This window comes from Morone saxatilis, unplaced genomic scaffold (genome assembly GCF_004916995.1).
Source record: "Morone saxatilis isolate NCDOM2014 unplaced genomic scaffold, NCSU_SB_2.0 Contig16, whole genome shotgun sequence".
Taxonomy (NCBI): Eukaryota; Metazoa; Chordata; class Actinopteri; family Moronidae; genus Morone; species Morone saxatilis.
The window spans coordinates 10,837,237-10,857,706 of record NW_023339718.1 but is presented as its reverse complement, the minus strand read 5'-3'; the positions used below and the strand labels follow the sequence as shown (position 1 = coordinate 10,857,706).

Genomic DNA, 20,470 nt, shown 5'->3' with positions numbered 1-20,470 from the left:
GGAGTTGGATCGCCATAGGAACTACTGCTGCCTTCATGTGCACCTCGTAAACTTTCTTGAAGTCATCGATCCAACTTCCAGTCAGCAGTGTGAATCTGCGTTGTATTCCTTATTTCGACCACAGTACCGCATATACAGCGGGTGGGAAGATATTTACTGAAGTAAGAGTAGCAATACGCTGTAGAAGATAGTCCTGGATTCAAAATCTTACTTAAATCAATCTGAAATTGCTTTAAGTACCAAAACTAATAATAATGTAGAATGGCCCTTTAATGCTGATTCTGGTAACCATGGGGCTGATTTCATACTTGATATACTGCTGGGTAGCTTATAATGCAATTATTATTATTATTAGTTTCAGGGGGTTAAGATGATGTATTTCTGGCACTTTTTTCATTGATAATCAATGGGGTGTATTATTATTATTATTAGTTTATTCAATTTGTATTAATAATATAAATCTCTAAAGTAACTATTAATTAAAGCTGTTAAATAAATGTAGCCTATAGTGGAGTAAAAAGTACAATATTAGCCTCCGAAAGAAGTAAAAGTGTAAAGTAGCATAAAATGGAAATCGTATAAAGTACAAGTAACTCAGGGTCCAAAGTACAGGGGATTTGTGAAATTTTGGGGTGCTTTTTTTCCATTTTTCTATATCTTCATCATCGTGGATTATGTGTAAACTTGGGTTTACTACTGATGAAAGATTTGTGCATGAGGATGATTCATCACTAATTCCCTTTATTAAAAATACTGCTATTCTTGCCAATAGCACTGAAGCCTGGCTGCACAATATCATTAAATTTAGATCAGAAAATAAACTTTTCCTAGTCCCAGTCAGTCAGTGTGCTGAATCACCATTAATAATTTGTAGTCAGTATACTGTTTGTCATAGTCAGTCACTCCCACACTACAGTAGGAAAAGTGAGCTCCCCTGAAAGCCATGATATAGTTCACACACTGATCACGTACAGTTAAGTAGTATAGTAGTATTAAGTACAGTATTTGAGTAAATGTACTTTGCCTGTGTGTAAGATAAAATAGCTTTATTGTACTTAGGTACAGTGGGATTTGAGCTAAATGCTAATGTGAGAATGCTAACATCAGAATCTGTTTTATTGGCCAAGTGTGTGAACGCATACAAGGAATCTGACTCTGGTTTCAAGTTGCTCTTAGTGTTACACAGTTTACTAGACAGAAATACAGCTAAAAACAAGGACAACAAAGCTGAGATACAAAGATAGCTCAAAATAAACACAGAATTATTATTTATGTACAGGTGGGTGAGTATAAATAGTAACAACACAGTCCAGTCCAATTAGTAGATGCTCAGATATTTCACTGAATAAGTGAAAACATTGACCTGCTGTTGACACGAGAGTCACAGTGATTAAGATTTATCCTCTGAGGACCATGAATATATGTAGCAAAGAGATATCTCACTCTGAACCACAACTGTCAACCAGCTGGTGGCGCTATAGGTAAAGTCAGGGGATCACCAATGTCAGTAGGAATCATCCTCAAGGAATGTGTGTACAAAATGTCATTGCAGTCAAATAGTTGTGGAGACCCAACCAATACTGCCACCTATAGTGCTGCACTGCTAACATGGCTAAGAACTTGAAAGTATGAAGCGTGAGTGTATAATACTCACAAATAAGTGAAGAGACAAAGATTTTGCTATAAAAATGAAATAAGAGATGGGAATGGAAGTGTTTTGTGTTTGCAGCTAGCGGTGTTACAAGTATTGCACTTGTGTGTTTTATGATCCAAAGACAGAAGTGAAGGAGGTCTGCAGTGGGATTGATTTACAGTCCATTAGTCGGTTTGGTCTGCTGAGAACAGTGGGGATTGAACAGTCTAAGTGTCTTTATGTATCTATATCCGTACTTAAAATCGAAATTCAAAACAAGTTCCCCACACTTTCTTGTGAAACATTTATATGAAATATGATAGACTATTAAGTTTACAGTGTCTCCTGGCTGACTGTGGGCTACTGAATTCAGTCCTCAGAAGGTTTCTATACTTTATAAAAAGGACCTGTGTAAGCTATCATTCCTATTCAGTTTACAGTCCCTACTAATGTCAGGGTCCCTCCCATTATTCCAGAAGATTTATGATCTGCTAATTGCTTGCCGCAGTGGGTTTACAGTTCATTTTATTGCACATTGGGCCCTCTAGCAGGTCAGCCTAACAACGTCTTGGTCAAAGAACAAATTGGACCATATAACAGCTTTCGAGAGGGAGCTGTAATTTCTTTAGGAAGTAACAGTGCAGGATGAAGTAGATGAAATGTTTTCCTTCGTCCTCTGGCCAAAGTGCATGTGCACGGTCACTGATGACACTGCAGACATTTACAACAGCATCTGTTAGCAGCAATCCATACAGACAGTTTCAGTTCCACAGGATCAGTTTCACGGGAGGTAACAGAGGTTTCTAATATCTATTTTCTGCCACAGTTTTTCAGCAGTTCATTATGTGGGTGCAGCCTGTAGGGACCTACAGGACCCCGGGGAGGCAGAACACAGGGGAGAGGATATGTGCTAAACATCCAAATGGTTGCATCATTTTAAAAGCATGTGATCTACTCTCAATCTCAGACCCAAAGGTTTTCTTAAATTTTCATCACATATTCACCTAAATATGGATTTTCTGGACATGGAACACAACATTATACTATAAAAATGAACATATATTTAATGCTCATATGATATTTGGTGTATTTCCATGGCCTGTGTAACCCTGGACCAAATCCAATGAATATATTTTACTATTTCACACAGCTGTTAGAAATTTAGTCTCACATAAGATTCACTATCAAAAAGGATACTGAAGGGCACACACTGTCTGTACAGTCTCTTGTTGTACCGTTATGTATTTTCATACTGCAGCTTACATAAAGAGACCTAACAATCTATTACAATAGTACTGCTCTTATATATACTGTGTTTATTGTGTTTATTCTCTTTGATCTGACACTACAGAGACAAGGGTACACCCTGTTGCTCATTGTGCAAAACAGGCCTGATTAAAATGTAAAATATCACTGAATTCAGCAACTGGCCACTGAGTCAGTCGCCTTTACGGTTATTTTTATCCGACACACAAAACACACACACGCACAGCTTGCATGCATGGATGGGTGTCAGAGATTGTGTGAGCAGGAGAGATTCATTTCAACACATTTTGTCAGCCTGAAAAGGGTGAGATGGGTAAAGACCCTCCCTCCCTCCTCCCAATGCAGACACATACACACCCCAGTAACCCGGTGCTCTGTCTCACAACACAGCTGCTGCCAAGTGTCCCACATATTGACAGGAGTCTGTGATATGCCTGCAGCACTTTCCAACCATCACACTCAGCCACTGATGCTTCTAATTTAACTCTTTATGTTCTGTTTTTTTTTCCTAAGAATAGAAGAGAAGCCTATGCCTTAAAGCCAGGAAGCCTTGACACAGAATAGAGTACAACAGAATACAATAGAGAATGCATGGGTTTGTATAGGTTGTATCTGAATACCTCAGCTCTTCTTACAGTATAGAGTTATGGTATATCACTGCTTCTAGCATAGCTGGTTCAAATATAAAAGATTATACAGCAATATGTTTGAACTGCACATTTGGCATTAATATGATTAGAGTAGCAGAGACACACTTACAGAATATAACATTAGGCTACATATAAAGGGTCAGTAGCATGGAAATGAGCAGGTTTGGTATTAATATGATTAGAATAGCAGGTACACACCTGAAATCGTGTTACAGAAATAGGTTTGGGTCTGGCGAATCAGAACATAGAGGCTAATATTAGAATAGATCTAATATATAATATTAGAGTAGTATGACTACAGAGTTTTTGCACTAATATGATTAAAACAGACTAGACTAGAATAGATTAGGTAGTGGTCTGGGTTTGTCAGCATCTCTCTCCAATCCCCCCGGCAGCCCTGCAGGCCGGCCCGGTGCTGGCTGGCTGCTGTCGGTGCACGTTGACAGACCGATCAGTGCTGTCAGAAGGACCGTAAATCATCCGGATGAGACTCACCTCGCCCCGCTCGATCCGCTCCACGATGCTGGCGAACTCCGTCATGTCCTCAGAGTCCGACATGGCTACAGATGGTGATGGGTGTACAGTAGACAGACCGGCCAGCAGCAAAGATGGGGATATTAAAATGTAGAAAAACAAACACACAAACAAGCAGCTGCAGCTTAAAGGAACAGGATCAAACGCAGCTTCACAGGGGGAGGCGAGATAGCATCGAGAGAGAAGAGCCGCTCCTCAGACCTCCATCATCATCCTCTCTCCTCCCTCTCTCTGTGTGTGTGTGTGTGTGCAGGCAGTCTACAGTACATGCGCCGGCTGCAAGAAAGCCAATTTTCTTCTTTTAGTTTGGCTCATCTTGGAGGGAAAACCCCGCCCTCGCCTCTCTCTCCATACTGTACCATCTCCCTCCTCTCTCTCTTCATCATCCCCTCAGCGGCGATGTCTCGACTCACAGAGCTCTTTGTATGCTCCTGCTCTGTCATTTATCAACCCGTTTTTTTTTTTATTTATTATCCATCAGTCACTAGCAATAATCATATAATAATCTCAGTCTGAAGATTAAAAGGAGGGGGGCGAGGAGGGGGGTCGTAAATCTCTCAGCGTTCAGTCAAGTTGGGCATTTACGCATGGCCGGCGGCGCGCTCCTGAGTGCGTATGTTGCTTTATAAGGGCTGATTTCTGCTCACAGCGACCCAAATATGTGACTGCGGCTCTTTTGGGTCTCATAGTGGTTTTGGTTTCTGTCACTGAAGGGGGATTTTTTTTTTTTGCCCCCCTCCCCAACGCCTCCTGTGTGTGTGTCAGATTGAAATAAGAGACCTGTTTCACGCATGAGCCGGAATGTGAGGCGACTGTGTGGGGCCGGATTAAGTTCGTGTTTTTAATTTTTGTGGCAATGCCACTTGTTCCGCGTCACCAGATGGCCTCACGGCTTCATGCAGACATATTCCACCCCATTGAGCATGTGGAGGGGTGGAAGGAGGGGGGGCAAACGGGCAGACTGCCCTGACGGGGCAAACGGTGCATGACAAAAGTAATAACTCATCCACTAACTGACCACTGTTTCCAGAAAAAAAGAAAAAGCCACAGAGATAATTACTGTTTACTGCAACAGAGCAACATGGTGTCATTTGGGAAAAGATATCCTCTTTAAGATGAGGTGGAAGATCTTTAAAATGCTAAAATATTACCTTGAAATGGGGATAAAATGAACAACATTTCACTTTCTAATAGGGCATCTGTTGTAAAAGGTGCCACACTTGAGCCATGAGTTGTAACACAAGGCTTTAAATGTTTTACTAATGCTTTATAGATCAGCTTTAAGCCATCATTAAGAACAACGTGGGTTGCCAGGTTGTGAAAACCACTATGAGTCTGCATGCTGTGAGGCTTTGAGCTAAACTCTAATCCAGGCTCACAATGCCAATGCTAACACGCTGATGTTCACCATGTTCACCATCTTCGTGTGGAGCGTCAGCACTCAACGCAGAAGTACAGGCAAGGCTGTATGAACCAAATGTTAGACAAATCTAAAGTTTAAGGGAACAAAATTAAGGGATTATCAAGGTTACAGTTCAGCCTGATGAATGTCGGAATTGAATTTCATGGCAACCCATCCGATAGTTGAGAAATGTCACTCCAAAACCAGAATAGTGGTACTTGTGGTGGCACTACTGGAGGAAAAGTAAAGAGATCACCAAAGTTATTTGTACCAGTCATTAACAATAAACATGTTAACTTATAACTGATCTATAAGCATTAATAGATGAGCTATTAACTGTTTATAAAAGGCATTAGTTACAACTTATAAACCCTGTATAAAGGGAGCCTCATTACAAAGATGTACCAATTTGGCTCACTGGTCAAGTGCAGCATCTTCAGTCTAGTGACCATTTCAAGAGACTCTCAGGGCAAAGATGAGTCCAGTGCTCATGTTATCTGAGAGGACACTCGATTGCGCCATAGAAAGCCACATAACTGAGCCACACTGCCCTCTGCTAGACCGAATAATCAATAAAACGCATCGATTAGTGTGTTTTACTAAGTAGGATTGATTCAAGTTAAATAACTACAGAGAAAGCCACTGTTGCATAAGCACATATAAGTTCACCCTAAGGGCCTGCAGATCATTAAACATGAGTCATTCATATCACATGACTCAAAGCGGTAAACATGCTGTATTTGTATACTTGTGCAGTAGCAACAGCTCTGCTCCATAAACATCAAAACAACAGAGTATGGAAGATCAAGTTCTCTTCTTTCTTGGGTTTGCCTGTGCATGACAACTAAAAGGAACTCATCAAAGTCTACCAAACCAGATTTTAACTTCGCTTTTTACGTTTTCTTCCTCTCCAATATAGGGTTTCACGTCTCATAGAGAAGTCTGGTGCCACACAGGTATAAGCTGTCTGTTGAACAGGGGGACCACACCCAAACTACAGCTGGCTGTCAAGGGAGCATCTCCAGACAATTTGAATCTCGGCTGGGCTGTGTACACCGGGGAGGAAAATACATTTCAAACCTTATTTTTTCCTTTTTTTCTTAACTGCTTCCTCAACTTGAAGAATCATTAAATGTGTGATCAAGTGCTGTTTAATTTTTCATCACCCTCTACATCCAGATTGGATATTTAAGTGCATCTAGGCCACATTTGTCTGGATCGAATTACCTTATCACTGCCAACAGTGAAGTCTGTGACTGTGCTATGCAACTCCCAGGTGGGACTCTATATGTGTGTTTGCATGTGTGCCCTGTATCCAGTGAAGCTCCCCTCCCCCCCGCCCAAGGCTTTTATTTGTGCCTTAGTCACTGACCTAGCAAAGAACAGAAAAAAAAAGTGGAGTTACAACTGATCCACGTTGCAGAAAATGAAAGGCTATTAGGAAAAACGCTGACCAGTTGTTATCTTTGATGTTAAAAATAAAGCAAGAACAGTTCTGAGTCATCCGGCCACACAGAGAGTAATGTGAAAGGAAACAAGGACTTGGTCTTTTATAGAGAAACTCAGCTACTGGAGGTAATGATACGATACCCAAATGAAGGATTTCATTCTTGTTTTAGGAAGAAAAATTACTTTCGCCTTTAGCTACTCACATGCCGGAAAGACATTGAGACATAACGCACACTTATGGGAATAAAAAGTGCTCTATTTGACCCACATGTTAGAGATGGATGTAGGATCTCATTCCCGACTAGTGGTAACAATGTCTGCTTCTGCTTCTGGTCCGATTAGTTATCAATACTCAAGACTAATGAGTGAACAGCAGCTGGAAATTCCAGTTAGGTAGTAATGGTGCCAAAGATTGATCCGGATCTTATGGGTCAATGAGGTTGTCTTTCTTTTTTTCCATCACACCAGTGTCATTGCACGTTTGGATGCAATGTGTGAACAGACTGAGATTGTCTCAAAATGGTCGCTGTCAGTGGCCCTCTTCTTGTCCACAGTTCACAACTCAATAACTATTGGCTATTTAGACATGACATTTTCTAAAGATGTTAATGGTCCCCAGAGGTTGGACTACATGGAGCATGAGGATTTTTGGTCCCAAATATCTTTTTTTAGCAGCACACCTAATAAACGTGGAAAGGCCGTGGATCTGGATTAAGATTATGGTTTTGATTGTGAGGCTTTCTTGAATGATTTTGGTGGTCACTATTTATCCCAAAACTGGTTTGATTTCTTGCCATTTTGCTTCGGATTCTGATTCTTCCTTGATGATAAATCTTAATGTTTTTGCTGACTCAATGACCTTTCCTACTAGGGCCACCATCAGGACACATTATCCATTTATAACAAGATTCATCGCAAAACCAGTAGGACCAGTTTGTTGGCTGAGAACGATGCCCAGAGGTAAACCTTCTCTTAGCGCCCCCTTTAGGACGAAATGTCAACTTTCCACAAGACATCACAAACTAATCGGTGCACTGCCATTAAATTTTATGAGCACGTTCATGCTCCAGAGGGGGTAAAATGCTTTCGACCTGAAGTCTTGATACCCAAAGCAGTCCTGAGGTCACACGCTCAAAACAGTGAAACTAGAACAATTGTAAAAGTTAGTACGTGTTTTTATTCACCATAAATACAGTATGCACCGCCAAGCTAGAATCAACATTACTGTCCTCAAGTTCAAAGCTGAAGTACTATAATACATCACATATCAACATTTGCATATCCAATTCCTCTAACCATCTCACTGATGTGGCTGTAAACATTTTTTTTCATCTTGAGCACTTGCACAATTGAAGTCACATATTTATAGACATTTACATATTTATCTACACTCAATATTACTACAAAGTATAGAAAAAATAAATTCCATTACATTTATTGTTACATTATTTATTATTACAGTATGTATATTAGTTGATGACAGAGCAAGGGTTCACCATTGACCACGTGTGACATTTTGGCCGCACCTCGTAAGACAGTCCCTTTCACATCCGAACGCAGCTTTCACTGCAGCAGTCTTAGAAGCAAAGCCTTGTCCCTCTCTTTTCATGCTGTGGGACTGAGAGCATCGACTGCAGCGTGATGTGGCAAAAAAAGGAGACGCAATGTAACAACTGCTGAGATGCAGCCTTCGCCCCGCAGTAAGTGGCAGATCCATCCATCCAATCCTTCACCCTTTTTAAAGTCGAGTAAGCATTTATGGGTTCTGTCTCAATGAATTCTTCCCCTCTTTTCTGGAAATACATTATCGACCAGACGTGAAGGGACGAAGCCAGATTGTGGTAAAACGACCTCTACCAGCAGGCTTATGTTTGATCGGATAAGTGAACTCTGCAAAGATAAGAGGGAGGAAAAATTGTTTACAGAGCAGGAGTGCCACCCTGAATGTTTACAAGGATTTAGGATACACCTCTCCTCCTTCCCCCAAGAGAACACTTATATCCTGTGCCTTTATTGATTGAAAGAGCCAAGCTAAACCCAATTAAAGCATGCTGTACACGTGGAGAGCATTCAGAGAGCTGTGACCCAATACAATGCTTATGTGAGGCACATTTCAGAGTCAAGTTAGAGCATTTTTACTATGTGACTTGGCCTACGTATGCTAAGGACAGAACCCAGTCGATGGAGGTTGTATAAGCAGTAAAAGTCACTTCAGAAGATGCATGGGAAACTTTCTTTCAATGCAATTTACTTCAGACATTTCATGACTAATAAACAACAAAAGGTTGATACCAGAAATACTATATGATGAATAATACAAAAGCTCATTTTGTTGAGCTTGTATTATCACATGATTTGTGTGTGAGGCTCAATTCAGCAGCAGCAATGAAAGTCATGGTTGACATATCTTTTCTAAAAGGTGAAATTATTAAAAAATATTTCACAAAATGTTTTCAGAAAAGGAGGCGACACGATCAGCAAGAGTAACTGTAGCAAAGCCCATCGTCTTAGGCGAATAGTAAAAAAACTATACAGCAATATAAGATGTGGGAGGCTAAAAAGCAACGTTTTTGCACCAAACAAGGCTATGTAACACTGAGAGTTTGAGTTCAAAGAGGAGATTCCAGCCTCCGACAGTTTATGTTTAATAATGGATGGGTCAAATTATTTATTTATCCACCTCTCCTCCCCTCTTCTCTCCTTTCCTCTGTCTGCCTGCTCTGCTTTCCAAGTCTGAAAATGAGGGCAACTTGGCGGGAAAGGGGCGGCGAGGCCAGGTACAGCCTTATTTTAGATGGCGGGAAGGAAAACCACAGAGGTGATATTACTTTTGTATACTCACAGCACACTCCCACAGGCAACATGTTGCAGACAGGCCACTGTATTTCTGACTTGCTGTGATATTGTCTCCTCCTCCCTCGTCATAACAGGGAGCAGGTGTTGGCCGTGACAGCGATCTTATACTGAAAGGGTGTGGCTTCAGCAGGGGGAAATGTTGCTTGCTGGGAGTCAAGAGCATTGATGTGATGAAAAGGCAAAAGGATGAGCCCAACTCAGAATTTCAGTACCTCTGTGTCACCATGTCAAGATTTTATTAGGGTTTAAAAGTAGAAATGTATAATGTGTAGCTAAGCTCAAGGGCAGGAAGTCTGGAAGGTGGCGTGTATGATCTGCAGTGGCTATTAATACCTGTGAGCATCTGTGCAGACAATGGGTAGCTTCCAGTGAGAGAGTCCAGTGGTGCAAACCTTGGTCAAGTTTTGTTGGAGGTCAACGTTTTAGGACTCAATGGGAAGTGACTAGCAGGTTGGATAATAGTCGTTTCCGCAACCTGACTCTCGGTGGCACACACCGCTCATGTGCATTGTTCTTTGTTTGCTGTTCTGAAAATAAGCCAATAGCCAGTGCCGTTCAAAAGAATACATTTCCCCAAGTCTCGTCTTCCTCCTATTGATTATAAACTGGCTGGTGCCTTGCAGGGATAAGGAAGGTAGTGAAGGTTGGGAGCTCAGATCAGTTCAAGGTTCAGGAGTCGGGGGATGTCGGGATGGGATCTTCTGCTAAAATTGACTACAACCTTGAAGGGAAGCAGGGATTTTCTCCCTCTTACCAAATTCTCTATCTTTTTTTCTGTTGGCCTCAGGAAAAATGTGAACTATAAATTAGATTTTCTGTGATCTGCAATGATAAGGCCTGTAGCTTTTTTTTAAATCCTCTTTCTAGGATAGATAAGTCATAGATTTGCCCCTTAAGGTGTTTTTTGGCAGTTCTATTATCATTCAAATCTCTTGATCACTGAAAAAAAAAAAAAAAAGCCTGCAGTGGTGAAACTGAAGGGAGCTGAAGTGAGAGACACGGGAGAGTTTACCTGCCAGGCCAGTACCACCTTTGGGACTCGGGAGCTTGAGGCTTTGAAGAGGTTCAAGAGCAACGCACAGATCGAGATGGGGAGAAGCAAAAATACTATACAGGGAGGAAAGTGTCTCTGGAGTGGTTTTAGTCTGAGAATGTAGGGATGATAATCTAAAGGAAACATACGAGTTTGTTCCCCCTCAAATTTACCACTGGGCCAATACAATAGAAAAGCATTCATAGTAGTTTCACATACAATTAGATCAACTCCCTCAAAAACCTTCAACTACTGAAGCCAGCAGTTACTCCTGAACAATTTAAAGAGACAGTTTAGATGTTCCCTAAGCCCTCCTCAGACTGCGAATAATATTTACTTTGAGGAAGTTTCTTATATCCATGTGAAGTGAACCAGTAGCGTTCATCCTTGGCTAGAAGGCTTACAGCAGATTGTGTTGTTGACTATGATGATGAGGCTAAGGAGCAAGAAGCTTCAAAAACTTCAGTGCAAAGGCACCTGGAATTTCTTCAAGTCTCCAGTGACTTAAATTTGACTTTCTGGCACATCATTTTAACCCACAAAACACAAAGCACATTATTATTTACTATCGTCTACTAATAAAAAGGCAGCAAAAAAAAAAGTGTGGCGTAAATTGCTCAACAGAAAGGTCGCTTTAGATGGACTTAAAATGAGCTCCCCGGAGTTACTAGTGTGTAACCCGGAGAAAAACCTTCCTGATTCCTGAAAGGAGGAGGCATCTCAGACGAGGGGCCAAACATCTTCAAGACACACAGCAAAAAGTCCAGTTGCCTTTCGACTGACTACTGTAGGATGTTCCTGATTACCGAATCATCCTTCCGTCAATGCTGTCTGCTGCAGCTGCCGGTGCTGTCCCTCCATGTCTGCTGCAGCTGCTGGAGGTGCTGAAAGGCTCTCTGGGTGATGTTAAGAGCTGGGTGGACCTTCCTCAGACTGGGCTCTCCGATCAGAGACAGACCGCACAGCCCTAAGTAGGCATGGAGAGGGTCTGGTGGACAGGGAATGGAGAGAGAGAGAAAGGGGAGCACAGTGAGGGATGAAAAGGAGGGGAAAAAGGGAGAAACTGGGTCAGAGACGGTTAACGTGTATCACAGCAGAAGCACCTGCGTGTGAAAGGTCTGTAGGCATGATCAGAGATAAGACGATGATGGTGTTTGTCACCTCGCTCTCCATTGCTCGATAAATAAAACAATAACCTCATTTCATATAAAATCATCATTGTGCAGAAGCATTGTTCTTGTTGTGCTGCTCCTTTAAGAAGATATAAATTATGCACATAGGTTGGCCCCATGACCCTTTCCCTCCCCTGGGACCAAAGTAAAAGCTCCACAGGCCAGTAAATGGAGCGGAAATTGAATTATAATGAAATGACAGATCATTGGACACAGACATCAGAATCAATCAAAGCACCATTAGCTGCATCAATCAGGATTCAGAAGGGCTCAGACTTAAGGCTGCACAGAATACATCTGAATTAGTCCGATGTTCGAGACGAGATTTGATTTAAAAAGGATATTTTTCTATTTAGATTTATATAAAACTGTGATGTATGGCAATTGGATACAAAATGACATATGAGGCACATTTGTGTTTTGGACTGTAACTAGTTCAATACAATTCATTTGGACGACAGAAATTTGCCGAACATTAACAAGTTAAGTCGGTACATAACAATATTGAATTATCATTCCGATAGAGCGGCGTGATGAGCTAGTGCGCTCATATAACAGACATGTTTCCAAACTTAAACTGGACAATTATAGTTGTAATGTTACTGATACTTATAATGTAATCTGCCATTTTTTTTTTTTTAAATCCTGCAATCACCTCATTTCAAGTTAATAGGGTGAACTTGGAAGCAAACACTTGCTCATTTACACATCGAGCAATTAAGGAACAACATTATCATTCATCTGGACCGCCATCTGTGCAAATGTAAGTGATCTCTTAGTGTTTTTGCTGAAAACAACTGCCTGCTGCAGCCAAAAACCTACTCAACTACAGCAACAAGAGTGACTGTTAAACAATGAGCTGAAAGTCACTATAAAGCAGAGGGGAGCTCCACATTCAGGTGCTTATTATCAGTTAATTCATCACTATTAGTTTAGTTAATTTCCATACTTCTTCCATTTGATTTAGAAATATCAATTATAATCACTTTAAAGCATTCCCTCCACCTCCAAGATGTGTCATGATCACTTGAAATCTACCACTGTTGGATGATTTCAAGCATTTTACTCACAATGACTGTTGGGGTTATAAAGGGAAGAGATACTTGGATACAGCGAGGTTTTGGCTTTGCTCATTTTTTGGCGGTTCTGGCTAATTCCGTCACGCAAGGAGCTCCGCTGTGCTCTTCAGCAGGCTGCGGCCTGCCAGGACAGAGACGCAAGTTGTGCATGCGGCATCAGTTGCTAATCATAATGCCCCAATCTGAGAATGGATTTTCAACATAGAAACCTTTCAAACAAATGAATACATGACTCTTTACAAGAGCAACATTAACAGCTAATTCTTATATTATTCTGTGGTCCATCAGCTGAGCATCTGTTCAGCCATTTTTATAGCCATGAAGTCAGACAATCAAAATAGCTGTGGATATGTTTCTTAGGTTCATGTCAACAGATGCTTTTTTTATTTTTTTTATTTTAAACCACCCTGTCTCTACACGATACCAACTGTTCCTAACATGAAAACTGATGCTGATGACCTAAACGCTTTCTTAAAGAGCAACTGTGGACAGAACCACATTGTGTCAAACGTTCAAAGTATATTTGGACCAGATCTGCTTGACAAATACAAACCACCCTCTTTTGTTCTGTGTCATTGTCGCTCCTATCTTCCCAGACCAGCTCCTGGACATCAGTAGCCGTGTATGACAGCACTGTTCAAGCAAATGCAAGTCCAATGCTATCAGCACCCATACTGCAAAAGAGTCCCTTTTATTTCTTAAAACTATCTTTTGTTCAGAAATATTTAATAGTCTTTGAGTCTATTGTCAATACAGCATCTGTTTTGCCTCATTGTTTCTTGCAGCGTATCTTCCCTGCCTTGTTCCTGTAACGTGAGGAGCTCGATCTCCTGTGTCCTGCGGCTACCAACGAACAATCGCCTCATCAATTACACATTACAAGGGCCAGTGAGACACACACGCACACAAGCATGTGCACCATTGAAGGTTAGGGTTACAAGAGCTTTTCCATTGAACTCAAGTAAAAACTGCCAACCACAACTCCACCCTGACCTCTTCGCACCTGTGGAGGGCAGGGTGGAAACTGTTCAGCCGAAAGTCTGATAGAGGGGAAAAGAAATTGCTTAGTTTCATCATCTTTTTGTCCTTGAGATCTTTGAAGCTACTGATAAATAACCAGCGACAATATGATGAACAGCAACCTCTACATAGTCTATTTGTGCTCTGTTCGTTTCCACCACATGGCCATTAAACACGCCATTCAACCCCACTCCACCTCTCCACTCCTGTGGCTTTTACAGCAATATAAAAAAGGTACATGGGATTTGCGTCACTTTGATAGAAATCCGCCTACGTATAGAAAAAAAACAGAAAAACTCAAGACCAATATAAACAACCACAGCAGTCTTCTGTAATTAGCGTTCAGGTCGTGTCTTGTAGTCATCCAGCACGCCCCCTCTAACAGATCATTTACCTGGATGGCTGTCCGGCCACTTGGCGAATCCCCCCACCAGCCGGTCCTGCGTGGACAGGATGAAGCTCCTGTTCTTCTCAAAGTTTGTATACTGAAACACGTCTAACAGCTGGGGCAGGAGAGAGGGTACGGGGGGAGGAGTGGGGGAGAAAAGGAGAGGAACGAAGGAAGAAGCTTTATCATTTGGGAACGAATATAAAAACTTAACATATGCATCGAATTTCAATTAAATTATTTTCAACCGGTTGTTTTTAAACATTTTCAATTCCAAAGATGCTACGCTGGTTGTGTAAGAGTGAAACAAGGCTCGTATCACTGTATTTCATTTCACAAAGGTGAGTCACTGAAATGAATGATCACTTTGTATTCTCTTTCTATACAGATACTAGTTGAGAAAATATCAAGCCTCGATGTTTGCCATATTCAAATATTTTGTTTGAGTGTGTGCATTTATCCCAGTGGCTTAGTTTTGACCCAGAAATTCACAGTTTTCCTGCATTGTGTTTGCTTGTGTGTGTGTTTATATATATATATATATCCATGGCTTACTCATAGCTGATCCACAGTTTTCTGGATCATTTGTATGCATGTATACCTCTGGCATAGTCATGACCCAAATGCTGAATGGTTTGCTCACTTTTTTTGGGGGGGGGGATTAAGTCAGTTGTTCAGACAGGGCAAGTACATACAGTATTATTTTTAAAAAGGCACTCTTCAAAACTTCTGTTTTATCTTCTTCCATTACAAACTTAAATGCACTAAACATGTTAATGCATGCAGGAGTGTGACTGTGACTGTTACACCCGTCCGTACCTCTAGCGTAGCTCCCACCCAAAAGGAGTAGCATGTGTCTACAGGTTTGTTAGGGCGCCCGTGGAAGCCGGTCTGCTGCCTCATGATACACCAGCGTCGGATCCTGTCCAGCTCCCGCTGACTCAGCGCCTCCTCCAGTCGACCCATCAGACACAGCGAGGCTATGGCGCAGTACGTCCAGCCACCTGGACACACAGACAGGAATGTGCACAACACACACACACATACAGAAAGTGGATATGAGCAACTCCTAACACACATGAATTAAGTGAGACTACTAATTTCTGACAATATATTCAAATTGAGAGCAGTTTCCGTAGTTCACGCAGACATGTTTTAATGACTGACACCTACATGATTACAGGACATTGCAGTAAAAACAGAGGGTGTGTCTGCATGTGGGCCCTTTCACTGCCAAATATTTGATTAGCATGCTGCTACTCTCACTTTCCACCTTTTCTTGGAAGTTATCACAATGTGGAGCTACCTTATGTTTCGTATGAATACACAGAAATGCGTGCGAGGAAAACGGCTGCATCTTTATACTTCTCTGTACAACAATGTAAGACTTTTGAGTAAAATAAAGATTCTTTAGCCGGTGACTGACTACAGATCGTCTTTACAGCTAGAGTGATACAAACATGAGTGTGTGCACTGATTGATGACAGGCCGTTATCAGTATAGCCACAAGTAGCAGCTATCCATCACCTTCTACAACCCGACTGTCAACTGCTTTCTTTATCACTATGCCTTTAACTCCTCTCTAAATATTCCCACCATCCCTGGCCGCTTATCTGTGTTTGTGTGTGCTCATGTATGAGGGGAGAGAAACAAAGAAGAGGTGGGGTGAAGTGTGTGGGTCAGGGGTGTAAATCTGCCAATGTGTTACACTCGCCTCCAATCAACCATGTCGAGCTCGCTATCTTCTGGAGGCACGGGAAGATCAGAGGGGATAAATATTAATCTGGATCAAACACAACTGTGGGCAACCCAAAAGCACTGACTCTTAACAGTAGGTTGGGGACAGTTATATGCTTTATAACAATTCAAGTATATTTTAAATAGAAATAAAGAATGCACTAAACAGCAGCTTTTTGGCACCCTTTTCAGACCTGAAGATAACTACTTTTCCTCATAGGCCTCAGTACATTATTCATAGAAAATTGTGCAGTCAATGGAACAAGAAGCCCTCAGAAAACAAGAGTCTGTGGTCAAAAGAAGTAGAAATACTGGAAATAAAGAGAAAGCAGTGAGATAAAAGCCAAATGCTGTATATGTAAACCATAGGAGAAAGTTAATTTATCCCCCCTGGCACACAGCTTCTGTAATACCAAGGGTCACATATTGAACTATACAGAGGCTCAAACACAGTTATCTCCAAAAACAGTGCAAGAGCACATTTGAAGAACACAGTGTGGGAGGTCTTGGTGCTGAACAAACACACACACTTCAAGGGTGGATGGGTAATGGGGGATCTACTGTATATCTCTACTGACGTGTAATCAGCCCTCAGACAGATGAATGAAAGCCTGTAATCATAGAAGTTGAATTTATCGCAAGGGAAATTACCAAGACAAACTAGGATCTGCCCCGTCGTGCAGTTTTAATTCTATAGATTCAACAGGAAATGCTACCTTTACCGTGTCAAAAAGGCAACTACAGATATGTCCCAACCAGTGCTTTGAAGAGTGTGTGTGTGTGTGTAGGAGGAAGGCTTTTGTGTCAGAATAATAAGGTTTAATTTGCATGAGGGAGGGATTAATTAGGACAATGCATCTACAGAGATTTTATTGGCTAATCCTTTAAACCAGTTACTCCCATCAGCCACTTTCATGCCCTCTACCACGACACTGCCAACACACCCACACACGTTTTGATCTAATATGAAAATCTAAATTACGTTCATAAATCAGACTTAAATCTGGGTTGTGTAAGTGTGTACATTTTTTCTCTTCTTCTCTGACCTACGCAACCATCCCCTTGATGCGCGTTCGGCTTTTAAACTCACATTTCTGTTATCTATACCCTGTAAGTATGAACCATTAAAGGATGATCGCACTCACCATGTGACTCTCGTCCAGCTCCCTGGCCAAACCCATTGTCGTAGGACTGTGTAGAGAACAAAGAAAAAAGCCACTCAATTACAGGCATTATTTCATCTGGCAAGAAAGGCTAACGAAAGAGATAAATGTAAAAAGAAACTGCATTCATTTATTCATCCTGAACCCATCTCAGGCCCAGGCGCTTTCCTGTATATCATCTCCTGATATCCTCTACCCTGCCTTTCCTGCTTCTCTCGACTGTCACTATCCAAAATAAAGCCAAATGCCCAAACAAAAAAAAAAGCCCATTTGTGAGTCATAATTTACAACTGAATGGAAAAATGTCACCACAAACACCAACATTCCCTCACAGCGGTTTTAACCGACTTTGTAGACTACAGATCAGCTCAAATGTGATGCGTCACAACATATTTGCTACCTTTGAGCTTTGAGTCTTTCATTTAAGTACAATAAATGTTACACGAGAGCTGGTAATAGTCCCAGATGGGGTTTACCTGTATTTTAGCCGTAACCAACTTTTTTTAATGGAACAGAGCAGCTAAAAATGAGCATCCTCTATGACACCGTTTTGGGATTACACTTGGAGACATGGTTATTTCCGTTCACTGAAACTTTGAAAAGTTTCGAAGCAACACGACTACCTATTATAAGCAGTGACTCCTACAAAAATACACAAGTTCAACAGCAGATGGCTGTCACTTGGGAAAATCTAACAAGGTTGAGTCCTTGTCTGCTTGTGTGTCTGGTCTGATCAAACCATAACAATATGGTTAGTAAATAGAAACCTGGCGTCATCCGAATGCAAGTGGTAAACTTGTCTACTGTTCCAGGGCTTTTCCATACAAAGCCACCTATCATCTGGTGTTTTTGTTTTAGTTTCTGTATACTTACATTCACCAACAACTAACTCGCGTTGCCAAAGACGCTTTTTGGAATCCAACCACCAACATGTGGCATGTGGATAAACATACTCTTTAGAAATGATTTACAGTTATCTGTTAACTAATTAACACAGCTTTCCCTCGATCTCTCTCTCCCTGTGTGTCTGTGTGTGAGAGTTAAACACACCCTGCGCACAATGAAGAAATTATGTAACGAAACACTCTTGTGTTAAATGTCAGACTTAAAATAAGCTGAAGTTGAAGAGATGAACGGGACAATCTCTGTGCTCTGGGGACTTGAGCTGTACAAGAGAGGGAGATGCCAAGAGAAGACAATACCTCACAAAGACCACTTTGATGTGTCGACCCCACATCACAACTACTGAGGCTAAAGTAAGGGTTGAGTAACATCTGACAAAAATAACACTCAAGTGCCACATCATAAAACTTGGAAGATGTTGTTTTTCCTCCTGGTGGGGCGGAAAAAAACTCAACTTTAAGACCATGATGCACTGCTCAACCGCCCCCATTTATTATAAATGAAGTATTTCTAGGCAGAGTGCCACCTACTGAAGGTGGGTGGCCTAGTCTCCCCATTCAAGTGTAGAGGCACTGCTTTGAATGGTTCACAAACAGATTGTACCGTTAGGGGGGTGGGCCTGTTGGTCTGGAATATAGGTCTCATTGTATTCATTCATTACAGGCGCAGTAAAAACTTCATATTCACCCCGCAGTCTAACGTCTCAGTCTACATTTTTAACATCTACTCACCAAACTTCCTCTGATGTACTCAATGGCCTTCTGGATGTCCATGCCTGACCAGTCATCCAGCATGTAACAGATACTGGCTGCACAGTAGATAAACCGTATGTCATTTTCACTTCCTTCTGGCACTGCGTAGAAACTGGAAGGACATACGGACACGGGGCGCCACAAAGACGACAGAGTTACACAAACAGCTGAAAATTGGCTGAATGTCTATATTCAGAATATGAGAGCTGATGTCAGTTCACATTAAGACGGCTAGTGTTCACATGACCTCAGGTGTATTTGAGTCAGAGTGAAAGTGCCAGTGCAAACTTAGATGTGTGTGTGTGTGTGTGTGTGTGTGTTTGTACTGACCTGCCGTCCTCCAGCTGCAGTGCTCTGAGACCAGCCAGACAGGCCTGTTTATTAACCCGGCTCAGGTCGTCTCCCAGGATTAGAAGTGAGCACAGCCCAGTGTAGGTCATGGCTACATGGCCACTGTCATATGGATGGAGCACGCCTGGTCCCTGAAGAAAAGATCAAAATGAGATATTATTCGATACAACTGCAGTGGAATGACCCCCCCCAAAAAAACAAGAGATTAAAGCAGTTATTAAAACAAACAACTAGAGGGGAAAAACTGTTTAAAAGCAATAACAGGCCCAGACAGATCATGTACTTAGCCACCCACAGACAAAAATACCTTTTTGGGGAAATGACTCGGGTTGGCAATGTCATTACATCCACAACTATGTCTCCATGGGAATAGAGAAGTAATGCCAAATGTGAAAAATACATCTAACACAATGGCTTAATATTGCAGCTGCTGGGGTGATGCTAATTAAACTGGAAATGGCCCAGACCCCCTGATGTGAGAGAACGGATCAGTGCAATGATTGAACCGGCTTAAAAATCCAAATACATTTTGAGAAAGGATTAACGCAAAAGGGAAATTTAGAGAAAATAGGAGATCAGAGCGGTGAATACCCCAAAAATATATCTTTAGACTAAAGCAAGGGGAGGGGATGCTTTACAGACAAGACACAGTGTTTGGTAAAACATGGGATCAGGTCTTAAAACCTTGTGGGGTAAGGAGGGGCAGTACCTTAGTGCTGTAAGGAATTCCAATATGTGATGATCCTCGAAACCCACAGCGACTTAGGTTAGATTCTGGAAGAGAATAAGAGGGGGGAGGGCAGATAGAGATTAAGAAACACTCAGTATTAGGTATTGGTAACCATCAAGAGAAACCAGAACAAGAAAGCCCTACCCTGGTCTCATTCTTGGTAATGACCTTCAGCAAAGTGCAGCAAAGATGCTCAACTAACAAAAATAAAAAGTGTACTGCTGCCATCTACTGGCTATAGTAAAAACCATTAAATAGAGCACACAATGAACCCAATATTGTGCGCACAACATGCTACAGAGACACTTCCAACATATAACAACCATACAATATTGTCACACATATCTCCATT

At 41.5% G+C, this 20,470-nt stretch overlaps 2 protein-coding genes across 2 annotated transcripts in view; both read right to left on the bottom strand.

The window, feature by feature from the left end:
• Nucleotides 1-4,280, bottom strand: part of trim36 (tripartite motif containing 36) — a 31,681-nt gene extending 27,401 nt beyond the window's left edge. Inside the window, exon 1 of the mRNA XM_035658081.1 lies at nucleotides 4,045-4,280. Within this exon, the coding sequence (XP_035513974.1) occupies nucleotides 4,045-4,107 (63 nt within the window). The 5' untranslated portion in view covers nucleotides 4,108-4,280. The remainder of the gene's footprint in view (nucleotides 1-4,044) is intronic.
• Nucleotides 4,281-8,091: 3,811 nt separating this feature from the next.
• Nucleotides 8,092-20,470, bottom strand: part of pggt1b (protein geranylgeranyltransferase type I, beta subunit) — a 15,039-nt gene continuing 2,660 nt past the window's right edge. The window contains exons 3-9 of the mRNA XM_035658557.1: nucleotides 20,098-20,162; nucleotides 19,368-19,519; nucleotides 19,017-19,149; nucleotides 17,365-17,410; nucleotides 15,302-15,486; nucleotides 14,489-14,597; nucleotides 8,092-11,811 (exon numbers count right to left, since the gene is read on the bottom strand). Coding sequence (XP_035514450.1) covers nucleotides 11,645-11,811; nucleotides 14,489-14,597; nucleotides 15,302-15,486; nucleotides 17,365-17,410; nucleotides 19,017-19,149; nucleotides 19,368-19,519; nucleotides 20,098-20,162 — 857 coding nt within the window. The 3' untranslated portion in view covers nucleotides 8,092-11,644. The remainder of the gene's footprint in view (nucleotides 11,812-14,488; nucleotides 14,598-15,301; nucleotides 15,487-17,364; nucleotides 17,411-19,016; nucleotides 19,150-19,367; nucleotides 19,520-20,097; nucleotides 20,163-20,470) is intronic.